At 34.6% G+C, this 19,435-nt stretch overlaps 3 protein-coding genes across 5 annotated transcripts in view; 2 read left to right on the forward strand and 1 right to left on the reverse strand.

Moving 5' to 3' along the window:
* The window catches only part of LOC106140135 (solute carrier family 12 member 6), a 292,621-nt gene that overhangs the window by 120,091 nt on the left and 153,095 nt on the right, over nucleotides 1-19,435 (reverse strand). The gene's annotated exons all lie outside the window — the stretch shown is intronic.
* Nucleotides 5,051-6,942, forward strand: LOC106140122 (trypsin CFT-1). Its single transcript, XM_013341654.2, has 4 exons — nucleotides 5,051-5,211; nucleotides 5,375-5,558; nucleotides 5,967-6,225; nucleotides 6,589-6,942. The coding sequence occupies exons 1-4, from the start codon at nucleotides 5,166-5,168 to the stop codon at nucleotides 6,883-6,885; spliced, it is 786 nt and encodes a 261-aa protein (XP_013197108.2). The 5' UTR covers nucleotides 5,051-5,165; the 3' UTR covers nucleotides 6,886-6,942.
* LOC106140121 (trypsin, alkaline A) lies at nucleotides 7,315-11,227 on the forward strand. Of its 2 annotated transcripts, none has more exons than XM_060948303.1 (4): nucleotides 7,315-7,724; nucleotides 9,091-9,259; nucleotides 9,639-9,897; nucleotides 10,131-11,227. In XM_060948303.1, the coding sequence occupies exons 1-4, from the start codon at nucleotides 7,709-7,711 to the stop codon at nucleotides 10,425-10,427; spliced, it is 741 nt and encodes a 246-aa protein (XP_060804286.1). In that variant the 5' UTR covers nucleotides 7,315-7,708; the 3' UTR covers nucleotides 10,428-11,227. The 2 variants fall into 2 exon arrangements, with proteins under 2 accessions (XP_060804286.1, XP_013197106.1); XM_013341652.2 differs by lacking the exon at nucleotides 7,315-7,724 and adding an exon at nucleotides 8,476-8,768.

The following is a 19,435-nucleotide window of genomic DNA, read 5'->3' on the forward strand; positions in this document are numbered from 1 at the left end:
GATGAGAAAAGAACATTTTCTGATTGGCCTGGAACTTGGATGTTTATCTATATAACTATTTATTATAAAATATAGTATCGTTGAGTTAGTATCTCGTAACACAAGTCTAGAACCTACTTCGAGGCTAACTCAATTAGTGTAATTTGTCCCGTATATACGAGTATTTATTATTTATTTATTTATATTTGTAATATTATCCAGGCTGTTGCTGTGGGGTTCCCGGAATTTATTATAGGACCACATCAACTCCTTCCCTTGGATGTGGTAAGAGGCATTTAAAGAAATAAGCAACTTACCCAGTGCAATAGTACCTATTAATCATGATCAAATCTGCGTTAGTGTTTCCCCTGTTCGTAGGAAGCAACTCTCCTAGTAACCTGGTTTTTCCACTTGTGCATCATAGACATTGACAAACCCCAGGTGATCGCAACCTTAGCCATAAAATAACATACATACATATAATCACGTCTATATCCCTTGCGGGGTAGACAGAGCCAAATGTCTTAAAAAGACTGACAGGCCACGCTCAGCTGTTTAGCTTAATGATAGAATTGAGATTCAAATAGTGACAGGTTGCTAGCCTGTAGCCAAAAAGAAGAATCCCAAGTATATAAGCATATACTTTAGTCGCCTTTTACGACATCCATGGGAAAGAGACGAAGTGGTCCTATTCTTTTTTCTAATGGTGCCGGTAACCACACGGCACGTCATAAAATAAATAGGCTAATAAACTTGGGAATAACTAGCAACCTGTAACAATATTTCAATATTAATTCCATTCCATCAAGCTGACAGCTGGACGTGGCCTTTCAGTTTTGTCAAGCTTGTCAAGGCTACGCTATCCACTAAGAGATAAATAAAAAAAGTTGTAAAGCTAAAACAATTTTAAATGGTTGTCGGTTAAAATAAATGATCTTCGTTCCGTGATCCCTATCACTATAATAATTATTATTAGACACAATGGCGCTTTGGAAATGTATATTTTCTTAATAAGGATAAGGGAAGAAATGAGATCAGTTCTTTATCTTTACAATACAGATAGACATTCCAATAGCAAACTTATACGTATACATTTCCTAATCTGTCGCAAAATATGCTCTATTTCAGATTTATAGCTGTGTTATCCTAATAAAATTTGTTTTTTTATTATACTGTGATAATCTAATCGTATTTAATAAATTACTGTAAATACATATGTTACTTTGTTTAAAATGAAACACATTTCAGTTACTGTTTTTAAAAACGGATGTGTATGATTGTGTACAAAACAGTTTTTGCGTCTATTTAAAACATAAAGTAACGACATATGGGTATGTTTTAGGTTTTACCTGAGAAGGTAAATGTGTAGCTTACCCTGCTAATAACTCCAAGCAAACTCGTGAACTTTTATCATGGTTTAACTGCCTATTGTTGAACTAGGTTGGACAGAAATCGGTTTAGAACGTGCACGTTAAACGTTAGGGGTTGAAATTCAAGAAGTAACCGAAAACTACACATATGCATTAAATGTATGAGTTACGCCAATGTGTTATGAGAAGAGTGAGTAACGAAATTGGTAAATGTACTTTAAAAGAAAATATTGAGGAAATTAAATTTTGATAATAGAAAAATTATCTCAAAAACAGAAATAGTAAATTCATTATTTTTTTTACAAGTGATTTTTCATTGGAATTAACTTCTAATATTGACTGTAGCCCTTATGGAGCTGAAACACTTTTTAAAAATAATGTCAGCAGTTGCACTATCAAATTGAAATTCTAACATATTGTCCTTATTAAAAGGTATTAATATTAGTGACCTTAAAACAGCTAACTTAAAACATTCTAAGGATCATTGGATCCGCCGGCAGTTTTGTTATATCATAGTATTAATATTTAGCTGGGAGTAAGCATATGTACATATAATGATTGTGTTGACCTAGGGCGAGTTGTGCATCGCTGGTCAAATTGTTAAGGTGCCCAGTAAAAAAATGCGTTATGCGTAGAAAGGCACAGGTTCGAATCCCACCTCGGCCATGTACCAATGACTATTTTCGCAATTATGCACATTAGTTTGAATACTAACCGATGCTCTAACAGTGAGGGAAAACATCGTGAGGAAACCTGCATATTCAGGCAACTGGATGTGTAGCCATAATCGATCCAATACGGGATTGGTTAACCTGCAAATGTTGCGGAGTTCGAATGGGAGTCGCTTCGTGTAAAAACCTGACTCGTCCAATCCAGAATCTATGGTCAAAGGCGTACTCCGGGCTCCTCTCCAAAGTGGTGAGGATGCAACCGGGAATAAAGCCAGGAGGAAGAAGAATATTGTGATGACCAAGGGATTTTTGTAAATATAATGAAGTATAGTAAATTAATTTTAATATTCAAGAAAGGCGAAAAATCGGAGCCTGGTAATTGAAGACCCTTCTCAACTTTACCAATATTGAGCAAGGTGTTCGAGAGAATCATGCTTTATCAAATGCAGCTCTACTTTAAGTCTAATAAATTAATTCATAGTCAGCAATATGGCTTTGCTGAGGGGAAATGTACAACTGATGTAGGTGTGGCTCTTGTCACTCATATTCTCAATGCACGGGTAGAATCGCAGGATGCCATAGGAGTTTTTTGACATCGTACATTAGAGATGAGCGTTGTCGGAAAGCACGGAGAATTATATTAATGATAGAAATGTGTGGCCTGAGCTTGACACTTAAATGAAAAGCTTAGCTTGAAACTTAAACTTTGGCCTCTTAAATGATTGTGAATTTTGACATAGTATTGACATAATTAACATGTATTGAATAACATTATAATACCTTCAAGTTCTTTTCGCTCAGCAGAGTAACGAAAAAGGTCAGCTTCATGGCTAAATGATGGAATTTCAGATGGTGACAGATTGCTATTCCATCGCCTTATAAAAGAACCTTATGTTAAGTTAACAGTTCGTTTTGTTGTATAAACCATGATCTAAGCTGGGTTGGATTTGCTAAGCTGCCCCTCGCAATATATTAGTTAATAGCCCACGGGCATTTACCCAGGAAAATTCTAGGGCGAGAATTACAGCTACAAAATACGCATCTAAATTAAAACTAATTTCAGTGGCCATACATCGAGATGGATAGTCCGTCTTGGCACCACAAACGCTAACAGCGGAGGAGTTGCCTTCACCACCTCACAGTTGATCAATCACCCACAATACAACACTCCAGCTCCCTACGACAACGATGTTGCTGTTGTCCATATCTCTGGCACCATCTCATACAAAAACACTCGCCCAGGGAGCATCGCTGGTGCCAATTACAACGCGGATAATCAAGTAGTTTGGGTTGGAGAGTAACTGTAAGTAATGTTTTTTCGGTACTTTTAAGTTCTGCCACCTCATTTATTTACTGCGTGAATGGCAATTTTTTTAATGTTTTTTCAGCAAAAAATTTCAAAAGTGTAACCGCATTTCACATTATTTGTCCAATTTCGATTAATTGGTATCAACGTTTGTCTTTTATTTTTTGGGAAATCCATCCACTTAATTTTCAGTCTTTTTATCACTTTTTCACCAATTTCGTAAACTACCTCAATGAACTAATTATTTGCTCAGTGAAATTGTTAAATATTTGAATAACCTAATTTAAGTCTATGATGATGAATGAAAAAACTTTCTGACGATTCCTTTTCTCTAACAGGAGAACGGTTTCGCCTCAGAGCAGCTACGCTAAGTTCAACTCTGGACTTGAACCAGACGACTTGCAGAACTCGTTATGCGATCAGAGGCTGGGCCATCACCGACATCATGCTGTGCTCCAGCTGGTTGGACGTGGGTGGTCGCGACCAGTGCGAGGGTGACTCTGGAGGTCCTCTCTTCCACAACAGAATCTTTGTCGGTATCTGCTCTTGTGGTATCGGGTGCGCTGAATCCTACTTCCCTGGCGTCTATGCCCGTGTGCGGTGTAGCGCCGCTTGGATCCAAGCTAACGCTTGATAGTTTTTAAGAAATTAATCAGGAATTTCATACTCAAATAAATTGTATTACTTTGTTTTTGAGGGAAATTGAAAGATTTAGAAAAAAATAATCAATTATATATTTAACTGTCACAGTTGATTTTTTTACAAAAGACTTTAAAAAGTAAAATAATATAAACATATTGCTAATTACATTCTCAGTTATATATACTGTAGGACATGCTGTTAACCAATGGCAATATTTAACGATTAGTTTTAGTTCAATTTATTTTGGATAGTACCCACTTATAACGTTTTGAAAGAAAGTTTTTTCTAAAATATCAGCAAGTATAAGATGGGTATCCTCTTAACTTTATGATAATTTCGGTTTTAACTTTATGATAGGTTCGGGTTTAAATACGGTTTAATAAATTCCTATTAAATTGAACATAAGCTTGAAACTGATGAACTGAATTAAAATACCAATTAACAAATTATTTGACTTTAATTTTTATTTAAAACGACTTGAGATAAAACTAAACAATTCACTTTTTTACGATATCTACTCAATTGAACGAATTCAACAATAAAAGTTTGAAATTGATTTAGAAACAGGTATAATGTGAAACGAACCTGTTAGTTAAACTTTAATAAGTAATAACCTACTTTTATTGAACCGTTTTCATTGCTTTTATGATTTTTACTATGATTACCTATGCGTTTAAACTTATTGAGTTAAGATTGACTTACATGACTTTAAATGTAGTATTGAATTAAATTAACTATTACAGGACAAAATAATGATAAGATACTAACGAAAATTTTGATGAAATATTTTAAGAGCCATTTCCTATCATTAATCTTACATATAATTTACTTTATATGCGTACAAATAACCTTAACTATGAAGTTGTTACCTGTTCTTATATTAACTAATACTTTCGTTGAAAGTTAATGTAAAATACATGTACGTATGTATGAAAGTTAACGGAATACTGACAGTTATTCAACAACAATACGTGTTTCCCATTCTTATCACGATTAAAAATATATAGATTAATTGACAAAATTAGGATAAGATTGTGTAAGAATTGATTTATTAATTTGACGTATCCAATGATTTAGACGCCAAAAATACAATCAGTTAATCTGTACAAATTAAGAGATTATGTGATAAAATTAGTGAATGAGTATATATAGTGGCAGGGTTCATGTGTTTCATTAGTGGAAAGTAACAGGATAAAGATGCGTACCCTGATTGTCTTGGCTCTGGTGGCAGCCGCCTTTGCGGGTAAGTTATTATAATTTCATTTTATTAAGTATTGTTATTTTATTGAATTTGTGAACAAGATGAGGAAATTCATTCTTGAGATGGCTTTATATGTGTAATTAGATTATTCATAGTTTCATTATGACAATAATGTTGTCACACTGACCTATCTTTTTTTCCTTAGCGGAACTCCCCGCAGATCCTTACCCCAATGCCCAAAGGATCGTCGGCGGTACCGTGACCGACATCAGCCAGTGGCCTGAGATGGCCGCCCTGCTGTTCTCCTGGGGAACCACTGGACACAGGCAATCCTGCGGAGGTACCATTCTGAACCAGAGATCCATCTTGTCAGCTGCTCACTGCTTCGTGTAAGTATATTGTGGAACAAACTTATTTGGTGATTCAAAGTATACAGATTTAGGTCCAATTCAAATTATCGATCAAATTCATCATTTTCTAGGTGTAGTCTTGGAGTGATCCTAGACTATGAGCTTCATAGCTCGATGTTCACGACCTAAGTTTCATGATTTCATGAGATTTCTATTTTTTACACATACGTCAGTCACTCTGCTAGAGCAATAGCAGCCTAGAATAAATCTACCTACTGCAAAGTTCTCCATCACATTATCTTCTTGTTATTTTGATGCCATTTGCATGAAATTAATAGATTCAAATCCAATGAAAGACCCTGTAAATGTGTCCCCAAAAACTAATTAACAGAGTAGGTTTCTTAAGATTTTTAATAAATTTGGTAAACAATTTGGTAAATTTTTTAGTGGCCACGCCCCAGCGAGATGGCAAGTCCGTGTGGGATCCACCAACGCCAACAGCGGTGGAAGCGTGTTCACCACCTCTCAGCTGATCAATCACCCACAATACAACTCCCCCGCTCGCTACGACAACGATGTTGCCATCCTCCGCATTTCTGGCACCATCAATTACAACAACAACATCCGTGCCGGTAGCATCGCTGGTTCCAACTACAACTTGGCTGATAACCAAGTCGTGTGGGCTACTGGATGGGGTACCACATCTGTAAGTATAAGCACTAGAAATAATACAATTAGAATATATTTTTTTAGCACTTCTTGCTTATGCGAAGTAAGTGAAAGATTAGTCTAAGTCTACCATATCCGTTGTCCAAGGATTATTAAATTTTCTTTTCGTCTTATAGATTAATGATGCTAATCGGGTGAAGGATACGTGATGTCATAGGTAAAACCTTTCTTAGTAGATAGAAATTTTGTATGTAGGTTTAGGTTTAGCTCCTGGGAGAAGGTAATATTGAGCTGGAAATTGGTTTCTCCCATTTTTGGGCATTCCTAGTTGCACAATTAACTATTATAGTCCATTAATTACTTGAAATTTCAGTCGCTTATGTATTCCGTTTTGTTACAGTCTGGTGGCTCTCTCTCTGAGCAGTTGCGTCAAGTCCAAATCTGGGCTATCAACCAGGCGACTTGCAGGTCTCGCTATGCCTCCGCTGGCTGGACCATCACCGACAACATGTTGTGCTCCGGCTGGTTGGACGTCGGCGGTCGCGACCAGTGCCAGGGTGATTCCGGTGGCCCTCTCTTCCACAACGGAATCGTCGTTGGTGTCTGCTCTTGGGGTCTCGGCTGTGCTAGCCCTGTCTACCCTGGTGTCAACGCCCGCGTATCTCGCTACACCTCCTGGATCCAAGCTAACGCTTAAAAAGTTACTTTTATGAACTTAAATCAAATTTAATATAAATATATATTTTCTACTATATTTCTTTTTGTTTCAATCATCAAATCTGGTCATTTTAGGATATACTGTGCACTTGAGTTACAACATCACTTTAAAAAACTTAATTTAGTCGAATGATGTATAAAGGCAGTCGGTCAAAGTCATAGTTGGAAATTGGTACATAAATTAGAAGTCAGAATCATCAATAACATATAAAACTTGAGACACAACTAATGACATACCTACCTATAGAATATGATGTTCTCGAAGGGAATGTGATGCATAATGTATATACATAATTGATAACTTTAACCTTATGATAACTGGCTATTATCAAAAGAAAATATACTACATATTAATTTATAGAGTGGTAAAAAAACTATACTACGTACACTCGTAAGATAGATGTATCGGGCGTGAATCCCACTGCGAATATGTATCATTCAGTCTTTTGTAATTTTTGAATAAAAGTTCGAATGCCAACTGAAGCGGATGCGCTGTCACGAAAATTATTGGGACGGTTTCACAATTAGCTTCGTTTTTGAGACAAATTTTAGATACAATACTCTAGACTGATGCCGGATTCTTTCCAGGCAGGGAAGGTGCAAGTGAATAATAAAAACAAGTGTTCTGAAAATCGGGCAAAGTATAATGAGAAATGTCATACCACAACCGAGAACAAAACATGATAAGATTGAGAGAGATAGAAGATGTTGATAATGAATTTAATAATGTGCTGCCATACAAAAAAATATGGCTAGTCATAATTTCCTAATAAACATTTGATTAGTCATTGTTTTTATGGAAAATGTTGCAGAAAACAGGTATAATCTCGCTTTAAACCTATTTTTCCTGGAAATTAAAACTCATTGAAGGAAGCATTTTGTAATAGAAAAAGTACTATGAATAGAATATTCAACATACACATATAGCCTTATTATGAATAATATAAATTGAAATATCAAACAGAAAGCTGAAGTGTGGTAAAATACAGCTGAACTGTATTTTGAAATGGGTCCATTGTTTTGGTTGCTATTATGTCACAGTCAAACATATCATACTCACCACCCACTTTTTATTTATCGAAGGTTAAATATTTATCAAAATAAACATACGACATGGTTATCTTTCTATAATAATGAGTTCTCAGTAATTGAAAATATAGTGTTTGCGCCAAGTATGATGCGATGATATTCATAGCACTTGAGGATAATTTATGTGGCCATATCTAAGTGTAACGATTACCGATTATTTTTACCTTTTTCATGTCGCCTATTATAAACAGGTAGTCTCGCTTTATCAATGTTTTTATCGAGTTTAAGTAAAACGTCGCAGGTAAAAAACATACATACATACATGTGGTCACGTCTGTATCCTTGTTCAGCTGTTTAGCCTTTATTAGGACTATTTTTATTAATTTTAACAGGGCTTGGGCTTAGCTATTGACACGAGATCCAGCAAGGAGCTAGCTACTTAACTTAGTGAGCGTTGAAGTAGTCCAAAGGCCCAGAGTGCGCGCGTGGTCACATAAGATTGCGGAAGAGAGTGCTATTGGGAACACATAAATATGAGAGGGAGAAAGATTATACACAAGGGAGACTAAAATGTTGCTGTATAGACGGATAAACAGATACTTACCAGGCTTTAGAAACTACAACAGATACTTATAAACTTCATGAGCACTAGCGATTCAAGGTTAATCTATTTAAGGGCTTTTGATAGATTATATCAATAGGCAATTGAGAGTATACTCGAGATAAAAGATATAAATACTAATACAAGACATTATTAGCGTAATGATTACTTAGAAGACGTCAAAATGCGTCTCCTCATAGTTGTGTTGGGTCTAAGTGTTGCTGTAGTGACTGGTAAGGAATAATTAAATTATTCAACATTTCCTTTGCTTGTAAATATATTAAATACTAAAAATTATTGTATCAGCTCTGGTAACCAGTTAATTTTATTATTTGACGACGCAAAATTTCAAAAAATAAAATGAAAAAAACTCATTGTTTTAAAATGAATCATAAGATATTATAATTCGGAGAAACTCTTTGTCATCTTTCCATTTTCATTATAATGAAATTTAAAAAGAAACAAAGTATAAAGTACTCAAATATACCTGTGTCGTCAAACTTTGAAAAAAAAAAAACGTTGCTCTTAATTTAATCAAGATACTTCTCTCCACAGCGGTTCCTACATACACCCAGAAAATTATAGGTGGTTCATCTGCCACCATCAGCCAGTATCCAGAGATTGTTTCTCTGCTGTATTCCTACTGGGGTTCTGGATTTTATCAGGCGTGCGCTGGAACAATCCTCAATGCTCGATCTATTTTGACTGCGGCTCATTGTGTTGCGTAAGTTTTTAAATTTTAAAATAGGTACAAATGTAGGTAGGGTAAAAAGGTAGGGAAAAATAAGTGCTTATGTTTATTTCATAGGATTTTTTAATTAAATACATACTTCCTATTTTCCTCAAATTCTTTATTTTATTGCGTAGATCAGATCAAGAATTATTGTTGCACACCTTGATGTTCATAGAATTCGGAATAATTTCTAATTATATGGACTTTATCTGACTTATCAATATCGATTTAATAATGTCAAACTTTCTGAGTGGGATAATAATCAGGTGACTTCTGTTAATTTAGTAATACCAAATCACTGTACTTATACTTTTATTTACAGTAACGAAATAAATAACAAACACGTAATCGATATAGTGTTCTCTTTTAGGGGGGACTCTCCATCACAATGGCGTATCCGAGCAGGATCTTCATACTCTGGCAGTGGTGGCACAGTATACAACATTGCGACTATTATTTACCACACAAATTATAGTAAACCGATAACTTTCGATAATGACGTTGCTATACTGCGCGCTTCTTCAAATATTGCGTACAATTCTGTAGTGAAGGCTGCTAGCATTGCTGGCACCAACTATTATCTAGCGGATAATCAAATTGTTTGGGCTGCTGGGTGGGGAACTACTTCTGTGAGTACTATTTATACTTACACCATATTCATGCCAAATTGTCGATTTATGGTACTCTTGACCTGACCATTCACCGGAACGGTCTTGATTTCATTAGTGTTCGTTCATCTTGGCCTTTTAATCTGAAGATTTTCTTGACTATCATGAACATTGATTCCAAATTCTTACTATAACTATCCTAAGACTGCTTTCAGGAACATATTAACGATTCCATTTCTGCCTTTATAAAACAGGTCGGAGGATCGACTGTAGAGCAACTGCGTCACGTCCAAATCTGGTCAATCAACGCTGATGTCTGCAAGAGTCGTTACGCTCGAAGCGGTTATATTATCACTGACAACATGCTTTGCTCCGGCTGGTTGGACGTCGGTGGTCGCGACCAGTGCCAGGGTGACTCCGGCGGTCCTCTCTTCCACAATGGAGTGGTCGTTGGTATCTGCTCTTGGGGACTGCAGTGTGCGTTGGCCGAATACCCCGGAGTGAATACAAGAGTGTCTCGGTTCACTACTTGGATTCAGGCTAACGCTTAATTTAACTATTAGTTATTTGTGCCATAGAGTGGTAAATTACTTCTGTATCGAATATAAATTATTTAAAAATTCGCTGAATAAAATGATAAATTCATTATTAGGGTATGTGTTATTTTGTATTTTTGAGGAAGCATAAACATTAAACATGTTTCTTATTGATTAAAAAAGAAAGAACAGAATAGTGTTAGGCCAAGACAACTTGAAGAATACAAAGCTTATAAAGGCTTATTAACTTGGTGTTTTTCAAGTTGGCTAGTTTAGAATTATACCTAATTTTGTATGACGGCCTCGCACCAAGATAAATATAATTATCGAATACGTACCTACTTATCTGTATTCTGGATGGACAACTTTATATCTCTTACCTGAAAATGAAAACAAAACGAATTACACAATGAATTTAAAAGTTATATGACTACATGCATTTTATTTTTGTACCTGAAGAATTTATTTTTAACACAATATTATTTTGTTCTGATGCTTATCTAGTAGTGAAGAAAAAATATAGCGTGTGGGTGTGTGTTTATTATTTCTGATATAATATGTATAATAGTATCACTCCAAGTAATCCTATTAATATCGAGCAGCCTACTAAAATTCTTTACTCAGAGAAATATAAGTATTCCCAACCATTAGTAATAATAATAGCTTGTTTCCGGCAAGAGATAGTAGACGTAATAAAATTCTGGTAAATAAATTTAACAAGCGATTACGAACACTACATAGTACGTAATCGCTTTTTTAGTTGATCCATCATCAGATCAGACATCTGAGCGGATAAGTTTTATTAAATGAAACAAAAAAATGTTTCGCGAAAACAAATAAATCTTTTGCTATTTTCGTCAAGAAAGTTAAGTCTTTTTTTTTCTTCTTAAGTCTAGTTGAAATAAAGAGTTTGACTGATTGGTATTTTTGACCTTTGGTATTATAATCTTTAGTATTATTATGTTGTGCATGCCTACAGCTCTATCAATGTGCATATTGAAAACTTATTGAGTGCCTGACTAACAGTCAATAAACTAACGCTGGGCGTAAAATATTTCACTTTGGTATGCACTTACTTTTGGTAGTGTAAGTGAGCACTTAAAGAAGATTCCCAAATCCTAATGGGAATGAGAAATATCATAACCATTCCATTTACGTGGGTGCAGCAATGGGCATAAGCTTGTTAGTTATTGGGACACTTAGAAACAAATCAGAATTAGTCATATACCCATATCACGATACTATCGTATTAGACATTATATGATAGTTCAATTATGATATGGGTAGCCTTGACAGCCCAATACACCTATTTGTTTGACTACTTGTCGGGTTTTCATAAATTACTAATTATTATCTTATCGCTTAAATCCTTGGGTTAGATAAACGCATGCCTGGTTTTTACATTTCCGACTTAGTAATGCATTTTATATTCCATGAAAATGCGTGCGCATAGATATGTTGCCGAAATTGTATTTAATAATATAATAGTACATGTCTATGTAAATAAATATTAAGCAGGCGTCCCAAAAAAAGAACAAACGCTATTAATTATAATACACATTAAATTTGTGCTACGTAAGAGAATTAGTAGAATTAGCTACGATCGGAGACTGCTACAAAGAGAGAACGCTACTTTGAGTGATCACTGCGGTAAAAGACTGTTACATTAACTGATCGTAGCCATAAGTCACAGCTACGCTATGAGACTGCTGCTAAGATGAGTATCCGCTACGATGAGTGACCTCGCTACGTTAGGAGACACTGCTGCAACGCTAAATAGCTACAATAAGTGAACGCTACGATGGGAGAAAACTACGACGAATGATTGTGCGATGATAGATCGCTACGTCAAAAGACCAAAACTTCGACGCAAAACAACTGCGATGGTCACTTATTGTAGTTATTTCGCTACGATGAGAATAAAGATTTATGAATTCAACTTAATATTCTGGTCGAGCTGTGTGAAAAATATTTTACAGTCCAAACGTAAATAGCGGTATGAATTATTTAACTTTTCAGACCAGCTGTAGTGATTCCTCGGGCGAGGCCGAATGCCGACGGAACGAGCCGAGTACCTGAATCGATTCTACTTGAACTTGTCCATGTATACTTCAATGACTAGTACATTTATAGAGCCATTATGGCGAGGTTACGGCCACTTGCGGCAAAGGTTTTCTATTTCCAATTACCGTTCGTGGGTGAATCGTATTGTTGTCTATTATATATGGATACAACAAAAAAGAAAAACCTTTCATTTGGTTTATTCAAAGTTTAAACATTTCATTTATATTTTACAATGTAGCTGCTATGAATTGACGCTTTTCTGTATTTATATTACAGCATTTAAGAAAAGAAAATTTCCATGATTTTTCCCGTGGATTCGTAAAGGATATTAATTGCGTTTATGTAAATACTTACCATCATCTATGGAAAAATGGCCTAATATGGTTTTTCAGATATAAACGTTATTATATGTATGTAATTACTTTATTGTCCTTAAAAAGAGCAACATAACATAATAAAGTAGGCGACAAAGAAATTAACCTTTAAAGGTTCCTTGAATACCTTAATCGTCTATTCACATCTAGTGCAATAATCATAGCTGGTTTCTTTGTTTTCAGGTTTATTGAGTTAAGACATTCTATTTACTTCATATAATTATAAAATTGACTTATTTCCACATCGTGGTCAAAAGACCTTTCTAGGAAAAACAAGACATAAAATAACATATAGTCACGTCTACATTCCCCGTGGTGTTGACAGAGCCAGCAGTCTTGAAAAGACTGATAGGCCATGTCCAGCCGCTTGGCTTAATGATAGAATTGAGGTTCAATTACAGACAGGTTAGCAACCTGTCTCTAATTGATCCCACCCCATCGCCTAAAAGAGAAATCCCAAATATATAAGCCTATACCTTAGTCACTTTTTACTACATTCATAGGAAAGAGACGGACTGGTCCTATTCTTTTTCTACTGGTACCGGGAACTAACCGCACGCCCAAAAAAAACAAGACAAAGTCAAATATCAGTAGAGTGTTTTTGACATAAAATTTGGGGCTGGTGAAGAATTTTATACGTCATGGTACGACAAAATCTAATTCCAAGACGATAAACATGTTTGCTGAATTATATTTATTTATCTTTCACGTAATCCGGAAAGACCTGGTTTTAATCCCTTAATTACATATCTTTTAAATTCATTTAACGAATAACAGATAAAAAATAAATTGTCAGACTAGAGGTATTTAGTAGAAATTGAGTTCCGTTCAATTTATACTTTTATACTGCTGTGTTTAATGTTATAAAGAGAAAATAATGTTTTTGTAACGTTTTCATACAAAAACTACTGATTTTGATTGTGCAGAAAGGTACAAAAGTTTCATTACGAGATCATAATAGCCATCTTTGAAAGGGTTAGGTCAACATAACCCTTGAAGAGTTATGAGTGGATGAAGCGAAAGAAGTTTGCAGGTATCATGGAAATTGAAAAGAAGTTTCTGCCTATCCCTCTGGGAATAAGGCGTATATGTATATCGATGTATTACCACCACATACATATATTTATTATTTAGTTTATATTAATAATATGTATTTTATCAATAAAAGAGTTAATAATTGAATTTTAAAAGGAAACTTAAGCTTAAGCGTACAAAATAACTAAGAACGACGACGAAGGTATAAAACATAAGAAAAACAAGATATATATACATAAAATCACTTTCCCGGAGGGTTAGGCAGAGACTAGCTTTTTCCTAGAGGAGATAATTACACAGATTATGGTTAAAAGAAAGTTGCATGTTCAGTTTCATGCACAATGGAAACAACAGGATCGAATTATAGACAGTAGATATAATATTGGCTCACGATTTGGCAGAATGATAAATGATAGCGAGTTATTATGATCGACTGCCTACAGATACACATCCTGACACTATAATTGTATAGCATTTTAAATATTGATAAAGATTTTTTGTAAATGGAAATGGAAAGTAGTAAGCATATCTAGAAAATAAGTGGGGTGCTAACGTGTAAATACAATACTTATGTAACATTAACATATACATAAGAAAATAAATATATAATTAATAAGACTAATTAAAATAAAGTTAAATTGCTTAAATAAAAACATTATTTAGGTTTGAACCTAATAATATACAAAATATTATTTCGCAGCACAAAAAACACCAGATTAAAATTAATCATCATGGTTTCTTTATTAAAATGAATCCCTACAACAATTAATCTATATAAAAATTATCAGGATACGTATCAAATGCTGATTCAATTAGAATTACGAGTAACTTTATCTTTGGATTCGGGCGGAATCTTCACGATAAATTATGTCTTCTGAATTAAGCACAAAGGGAAAGTTTTTTAACAAGTCTATGAAACTGTTTGGCATCGGAAAACATTTCATTGGGTCCGAAAGTCTACTGGACTGGAACAAATGAAATTCAAATGATGACCATGAACAAGAAAATAAATTTAAGTTATTTATTTTCTCAATTTTTCAATACCATTACGCCATGCAGCTTAATGTGGCCTTTTATTTTTTCTGTGAGACTGTATGCTCTCTCTACCCTGTAAAGGATAAAGACGTGATTACAAACATGTATATATGTTTTCTTTTTCAATAACATACATACTTTAATCATGGGATAATTCCGTACGGAATAGACAGAGGCAACAGTCTCGCAAAGACTGAATGGCTTAATGATGGTATTGAGATTCAAATAGTGACACAATGCTAGTCCATCGCCTACAAGAAGAATCCCAAGTGTATTATCCTATCCCTTAGTTGTCTTGACGAATGAGAAAGTAATGGTGTTGTCCTATTCTAAAATGACGTAAACCACAGGGCACTGTTTGATAACAATTCGTGATGTCATGTGGGATAAACAGAGTCTTAAAAAGATCCGAAGGCTACGTTCAGCTGAATTGAGATTTAGATAGTGATTATTGCTAGCCTATTGCCTTAAAAATCTTCAGTAGAATAAAAACGCGATTGTCATAAAAATACCGAAATATGATTCACCATTTAGATGAGAATGAAAGCGAATCTAAATCGTGTGAAAATTTAATATTCCTAGCGGACACTTAACATTGTAGTTCAAATATTTTAAGCTGTTGCTAAAAAGAGTATCAGTATTAAAGCTAAGCCAATACCGGATCCAATCGCTTCATCGGATCTATATCTAAAAATAAGTGGTGCTGTCCATGACACTCAATCAGTTCTAGGTCGGGACCTCGTTCTATTTCGTCACTTGTCATTGACGCGGCCAAATTGTCCGATATTTTCTAGGGCGGGTAAGAAGGACGCGGAACTATCAATTAACAATTATGTTAGTGGCTTGAAAGGTTTTCATAGTGGACAAGGTTTAGGACAAGGTGAAATTTTCAGGGACTTAACGGTCGACTTAAAATACATCAATACGACAATTCGACTTCTACACTTGCGAATTAGAAGTGGTCGTAGATTATCTTGACGTCGTAAAGTTATGCTTGGTATTTTGAAAATAAAACTATTTATATATATATATACTCACAAGATGTTTCCTTAAAATCACTTGGAGAATTCAATGAAATTCGTCAAATAGAAATGGCGTATTAACTATTTCATTCTCACATATTGTATTGGCTTCAAAGTCCGAATTTCACATAAAAATTATTAGTTATAGAAAGATTGTGATGGCAAAGTTTTTCCGTCTCCGTCGTAATCCCCGTTGAAAATTTCTGATACACCTAACAGATCACTGATTTTTTTGAAGTTTTCAGAAGTTCTGTTGTCCCGGTGGTTTTATAACAAGGCAGGGCATCAAAAAGCAAATAAATATAAACGAGTTAAACATTAAATTATTGTAGTCTTGATTTTCAGTAATTATTGGTTCATTCATTAAATTTAAAGAGCAAGTATCAAAGGATCTATATTACAGATCAGTAAGCTCTTTGTGTGGGACAATTCAAAAGCGAGTGCGGTTCAGTTCACAACTGTAATTTACTACGTCCTCGTTACTCCAATAGTTCGTGGCAAGCGGTCCATATTATAAGAGGACGCGATTATGTTCGTAACTATTTTTATACGATTTGTTAATCAATTATGAGCAATTATTAAATTTTTGTTTCTTTTTATTATGCAATTTCATGAAATGGTCGAACTGAAAAGTATTAGAAAAATTCGGATATATGTATAATTAGATATTTTTGAAATGCTTAATTGGAATTGTTTTGGCAATGTACTATAAGTAAAAAAAAACATTAAAACAATGAATGCTTTTTAAAGGTAAAATAGAATAGACGTCAACGCTTCATTTCATCTTCTCTAAAGTATATATTCAGAAAACCTTGTCGTTATGGATAATATCGTAATTTTTGTTTTCAGCAATAATATAATGTCAAGAAAAAAAATAATTTCGTATTCCATAATGAAGTGATGAAAGAAATTTAATCATACCGAAATCGTTGTCGCTCATAAATTAGATCAACAGTGGACGCTCGGTCTAAATACGAAGTAGTTTGTTGTTAGTTTCAGTCGTCGTTTTTTACGTTCACAAGTTTTCACGGGTGGGTAAATGGGAACGCGCTGAAATGGCAAGTACTTACATGAACATTCAAGTGTAGCGATTGTGAAAAGATAAAGATTTAGTATCAAATGATTTACGTTAATTGTATTAACGAATTGTTAAGGTGGTACAGGAAGGCACGGGTTAAGATCCTACCTCGGCCGAGAACCAATGACTGTTTTCTGAGATATGTTTCGATTAGGGGAAAAACCAGCTCATTCAGGCAACTTCTGTGTATTATGAAATGAAATGAAATATTCTTTATTTACTTGAAACATGGTACAAATTGGTGTTAGAAAAATATGTGATCTTACATGTTCCGCCAGAAGTATGGCATGTAAATATTGTTTTGTAATAAATTAATTTCAAAATTAATAATTTAAAAATTAGTTATTATACAATTTAAAATTTAAAATTAAAATAATCATCAATGGAATAAAAACAATGAAAAATTAAAAATAAATAAATAATAAATATATACGGGACACATTACACTGATTGAGTTAGCCTCGAAGTAAGTTCGAAACTTGTGTTACGAGATACTAACTCAACGATACTATATTTTATAATAAATACTTATGTAGATAAACATCCAAGACCCCAGGCAATCAGAAAAAGTTCTTTTCTCATCATGCCTTGGCCGGGATTCGAACCCGGGACCTCCGGTGTCACAGACAAGCGTACTACCGCTGAGCCACAGAGGCCGTCTCTTAAATTTATTAATTGGCAAAGACTTGTATGAGTCCGGTAGTTTATTATATATTTTAATGCACATGCAATATGAACTCCTACTTCTAAATCGTAAATTGGTACTGGGAACCACTAAATTAAATTGATCCAATATACATTAGGTACCTCTGCAAAAGTTGCGAAGTAACTCATGTTCAAAGGCTCGCATCCCTGGCTTCTCTCCAGATGGGTGAGAATATAACAAGGGAAAACGCCAGGATAAAGAATTTTATTTTTATCGTACGGAAGGCCTGATCCTGACAAATTTTAATCAAAGAGTACAACACAATGAGATGTTGATGAAACAACAAAATACAATGAGTCTGCGAACTGATCCTGCAAAAATATTATCGAAAATAAATTAAACGGGTTTACCAAAACCTAAAATAGACGAACATTTACCAGAAGCCCAAGCATAACAGGAAAACGCCCACGAAGAGAAATGTTCACATACACATAAAAGTGTCGAAGGAATGACAATACGAACATTATAGCCGACACGTTTTTACAACATTGAGGTCGTAAATGTAGGTCAAAGCAAACAAGAGGATGCCTGCTTAGGATTTTTGCAAAGCAAGAACTCTTATTAGCAGTATGCAAAATTTATGAGTGTTCTGTTCAGTTTGATGTTTTGCTGTTGAATTTTGGTGAGGCGACAGAGTATGATAACGTTTTTGATAATCAATATGTGTCTCCTATTCTAGTTTGGCAAGAAAAGTAAACAGTATCTTCAAGTTTGTGCTGTGTGGTTCACGGCACAAAAGAATAGGACGGACCACTCCATCTCTTTCCCATGGATGTCATAAAAGGCGACTAAAGGATAGTAATAAACTAACTTGAGATTCTTCCTGAAGGCAATGTGATAGAAACCTGTCAATATTTGAATCTCAATTACATTATAAAGCTGAACGTGGCATTTCGGTCTTTTCAAAACTGTTGGCTCTGTCTACCCCGCAAGGCGCAAGACGTAGTAATATGTATGTATGTTGTTAGGTATCAAAAGCAGTTCATTAATATTAACTATTTTATTTATGTACACAAAAGAATATATACTCATAGGATCATTAACACAAAAATATTAGAACGAAGACGTTACTTATGTCAATAGAAATCTCTTCCAGTAGATCTACATGTGGCTAAAAAATAAACATTCGAAGCGAACGATTAGTAGTCTATCTGCCTATCTGTACTTTGTGGACTATGCTACGCTATAATGGTTTCTACACCCTATACCATCGGTAGCATAGCTTGCGGCTTAATTAACATAGGTGCGCCATTAGCATTCGTTACAAAAACCCGATGGCTGACTTGATAGGAGCCGCCATTTATCAATTTCCACACAGTAGTGGTGTAGAAGTCTACCGTTTGTAGTTAACATACATACATATATAATCACGCCTCTATCTCTTGCGGGGTAGACAGAGCCAAGTCTTGAAAATACTAATAGGCCACGTTCAGCTAAGCCTATCCCTTAGTCGCCTTTTACGAAGTCCATGTTTTTTTATTTATTTGTGCCAGAAACCACACGGCATATAGTCAAACCCGAGAATTCCAGATAAAATAGAATTTCAATTGTTTTTCGCCACAGCGTTGCAGTAATTAACGGTAATTAACAGATTGAAAATTAGTAACACATTATTAAAAAAAAAAAAAAAAAAAAAAAAATTAATTGACATTATTGGAACTCTAATGAACTATTTATCACAATATTCTGTAATCAAATAGCGTATTTTA

The sequence above is a fragment of the Amyelois transitella genome, chromosome 3 (genome assembly GCF_032362555.1).
Source record: "Amyelois transitella isolate CPQ chromosome 3, ilAmyTran1.1, whole genome shotgun sequence".
NCBI classification, from domain to species: domain Eukaryota; kingdom Metazoa; phylum Arthropoda; class Insecta; order Lepidoptera; family Pyralidae; genus Amyelois; species Amyelois transitella.

What these genes read in the sequence shown, in the direction of transcription:
- LOC106140121 (XM_013341652.2), top strand. Translation starts at nt 8,720, where the DNA reads ATGCGTCTCCTCATAGTTGTGTTGGGTCTAAGTGTTGCTGTAGTGACT. An exon ending in AAGTGTTGCTGTAGTGACTG is followed by an intron (nt 8,769 to 9,090) that starts GTAAGGAATAAT and finishes TTCTCTCCACAG; the next exon opens with CGGTTCCTACATACACCCAG. An exon ending in CTGGGTGGGGAACTACTTCT is followed by an intron (nt 9,898 to 10,130) that starts GTGAGTACTATT and finishes TTTATAAAACAG; the next exon opens with GTCGGAGGATCGACTGTAGA.
- LOC106140122 (XM_013341654.2), top strand. Translation starts at nt 5,166, where the DNA reads ATGCGTACCCTGATTGTCTTGGCTCTGGTGGCAGCCGCCTTTGCGG. An exon ending in TCAGCTGCTCACTGCTTCGT is followed by an intron (nt 5,559 to 5,966) that starts GTAAGTATATTG and finishes TAAATTTTTTAG; the next exon opens with TGGCCACGCCCCAGCGAGAT. An exon ending in CTGGATGGGGTACCACATCT is followed by an intron (nt 6,226 to 6,588) that starts GTAAGTATAAGC and finishes GTTTTGTTACAG; the next exon opens with TCTGGTGGCTCTCTCTCTGA.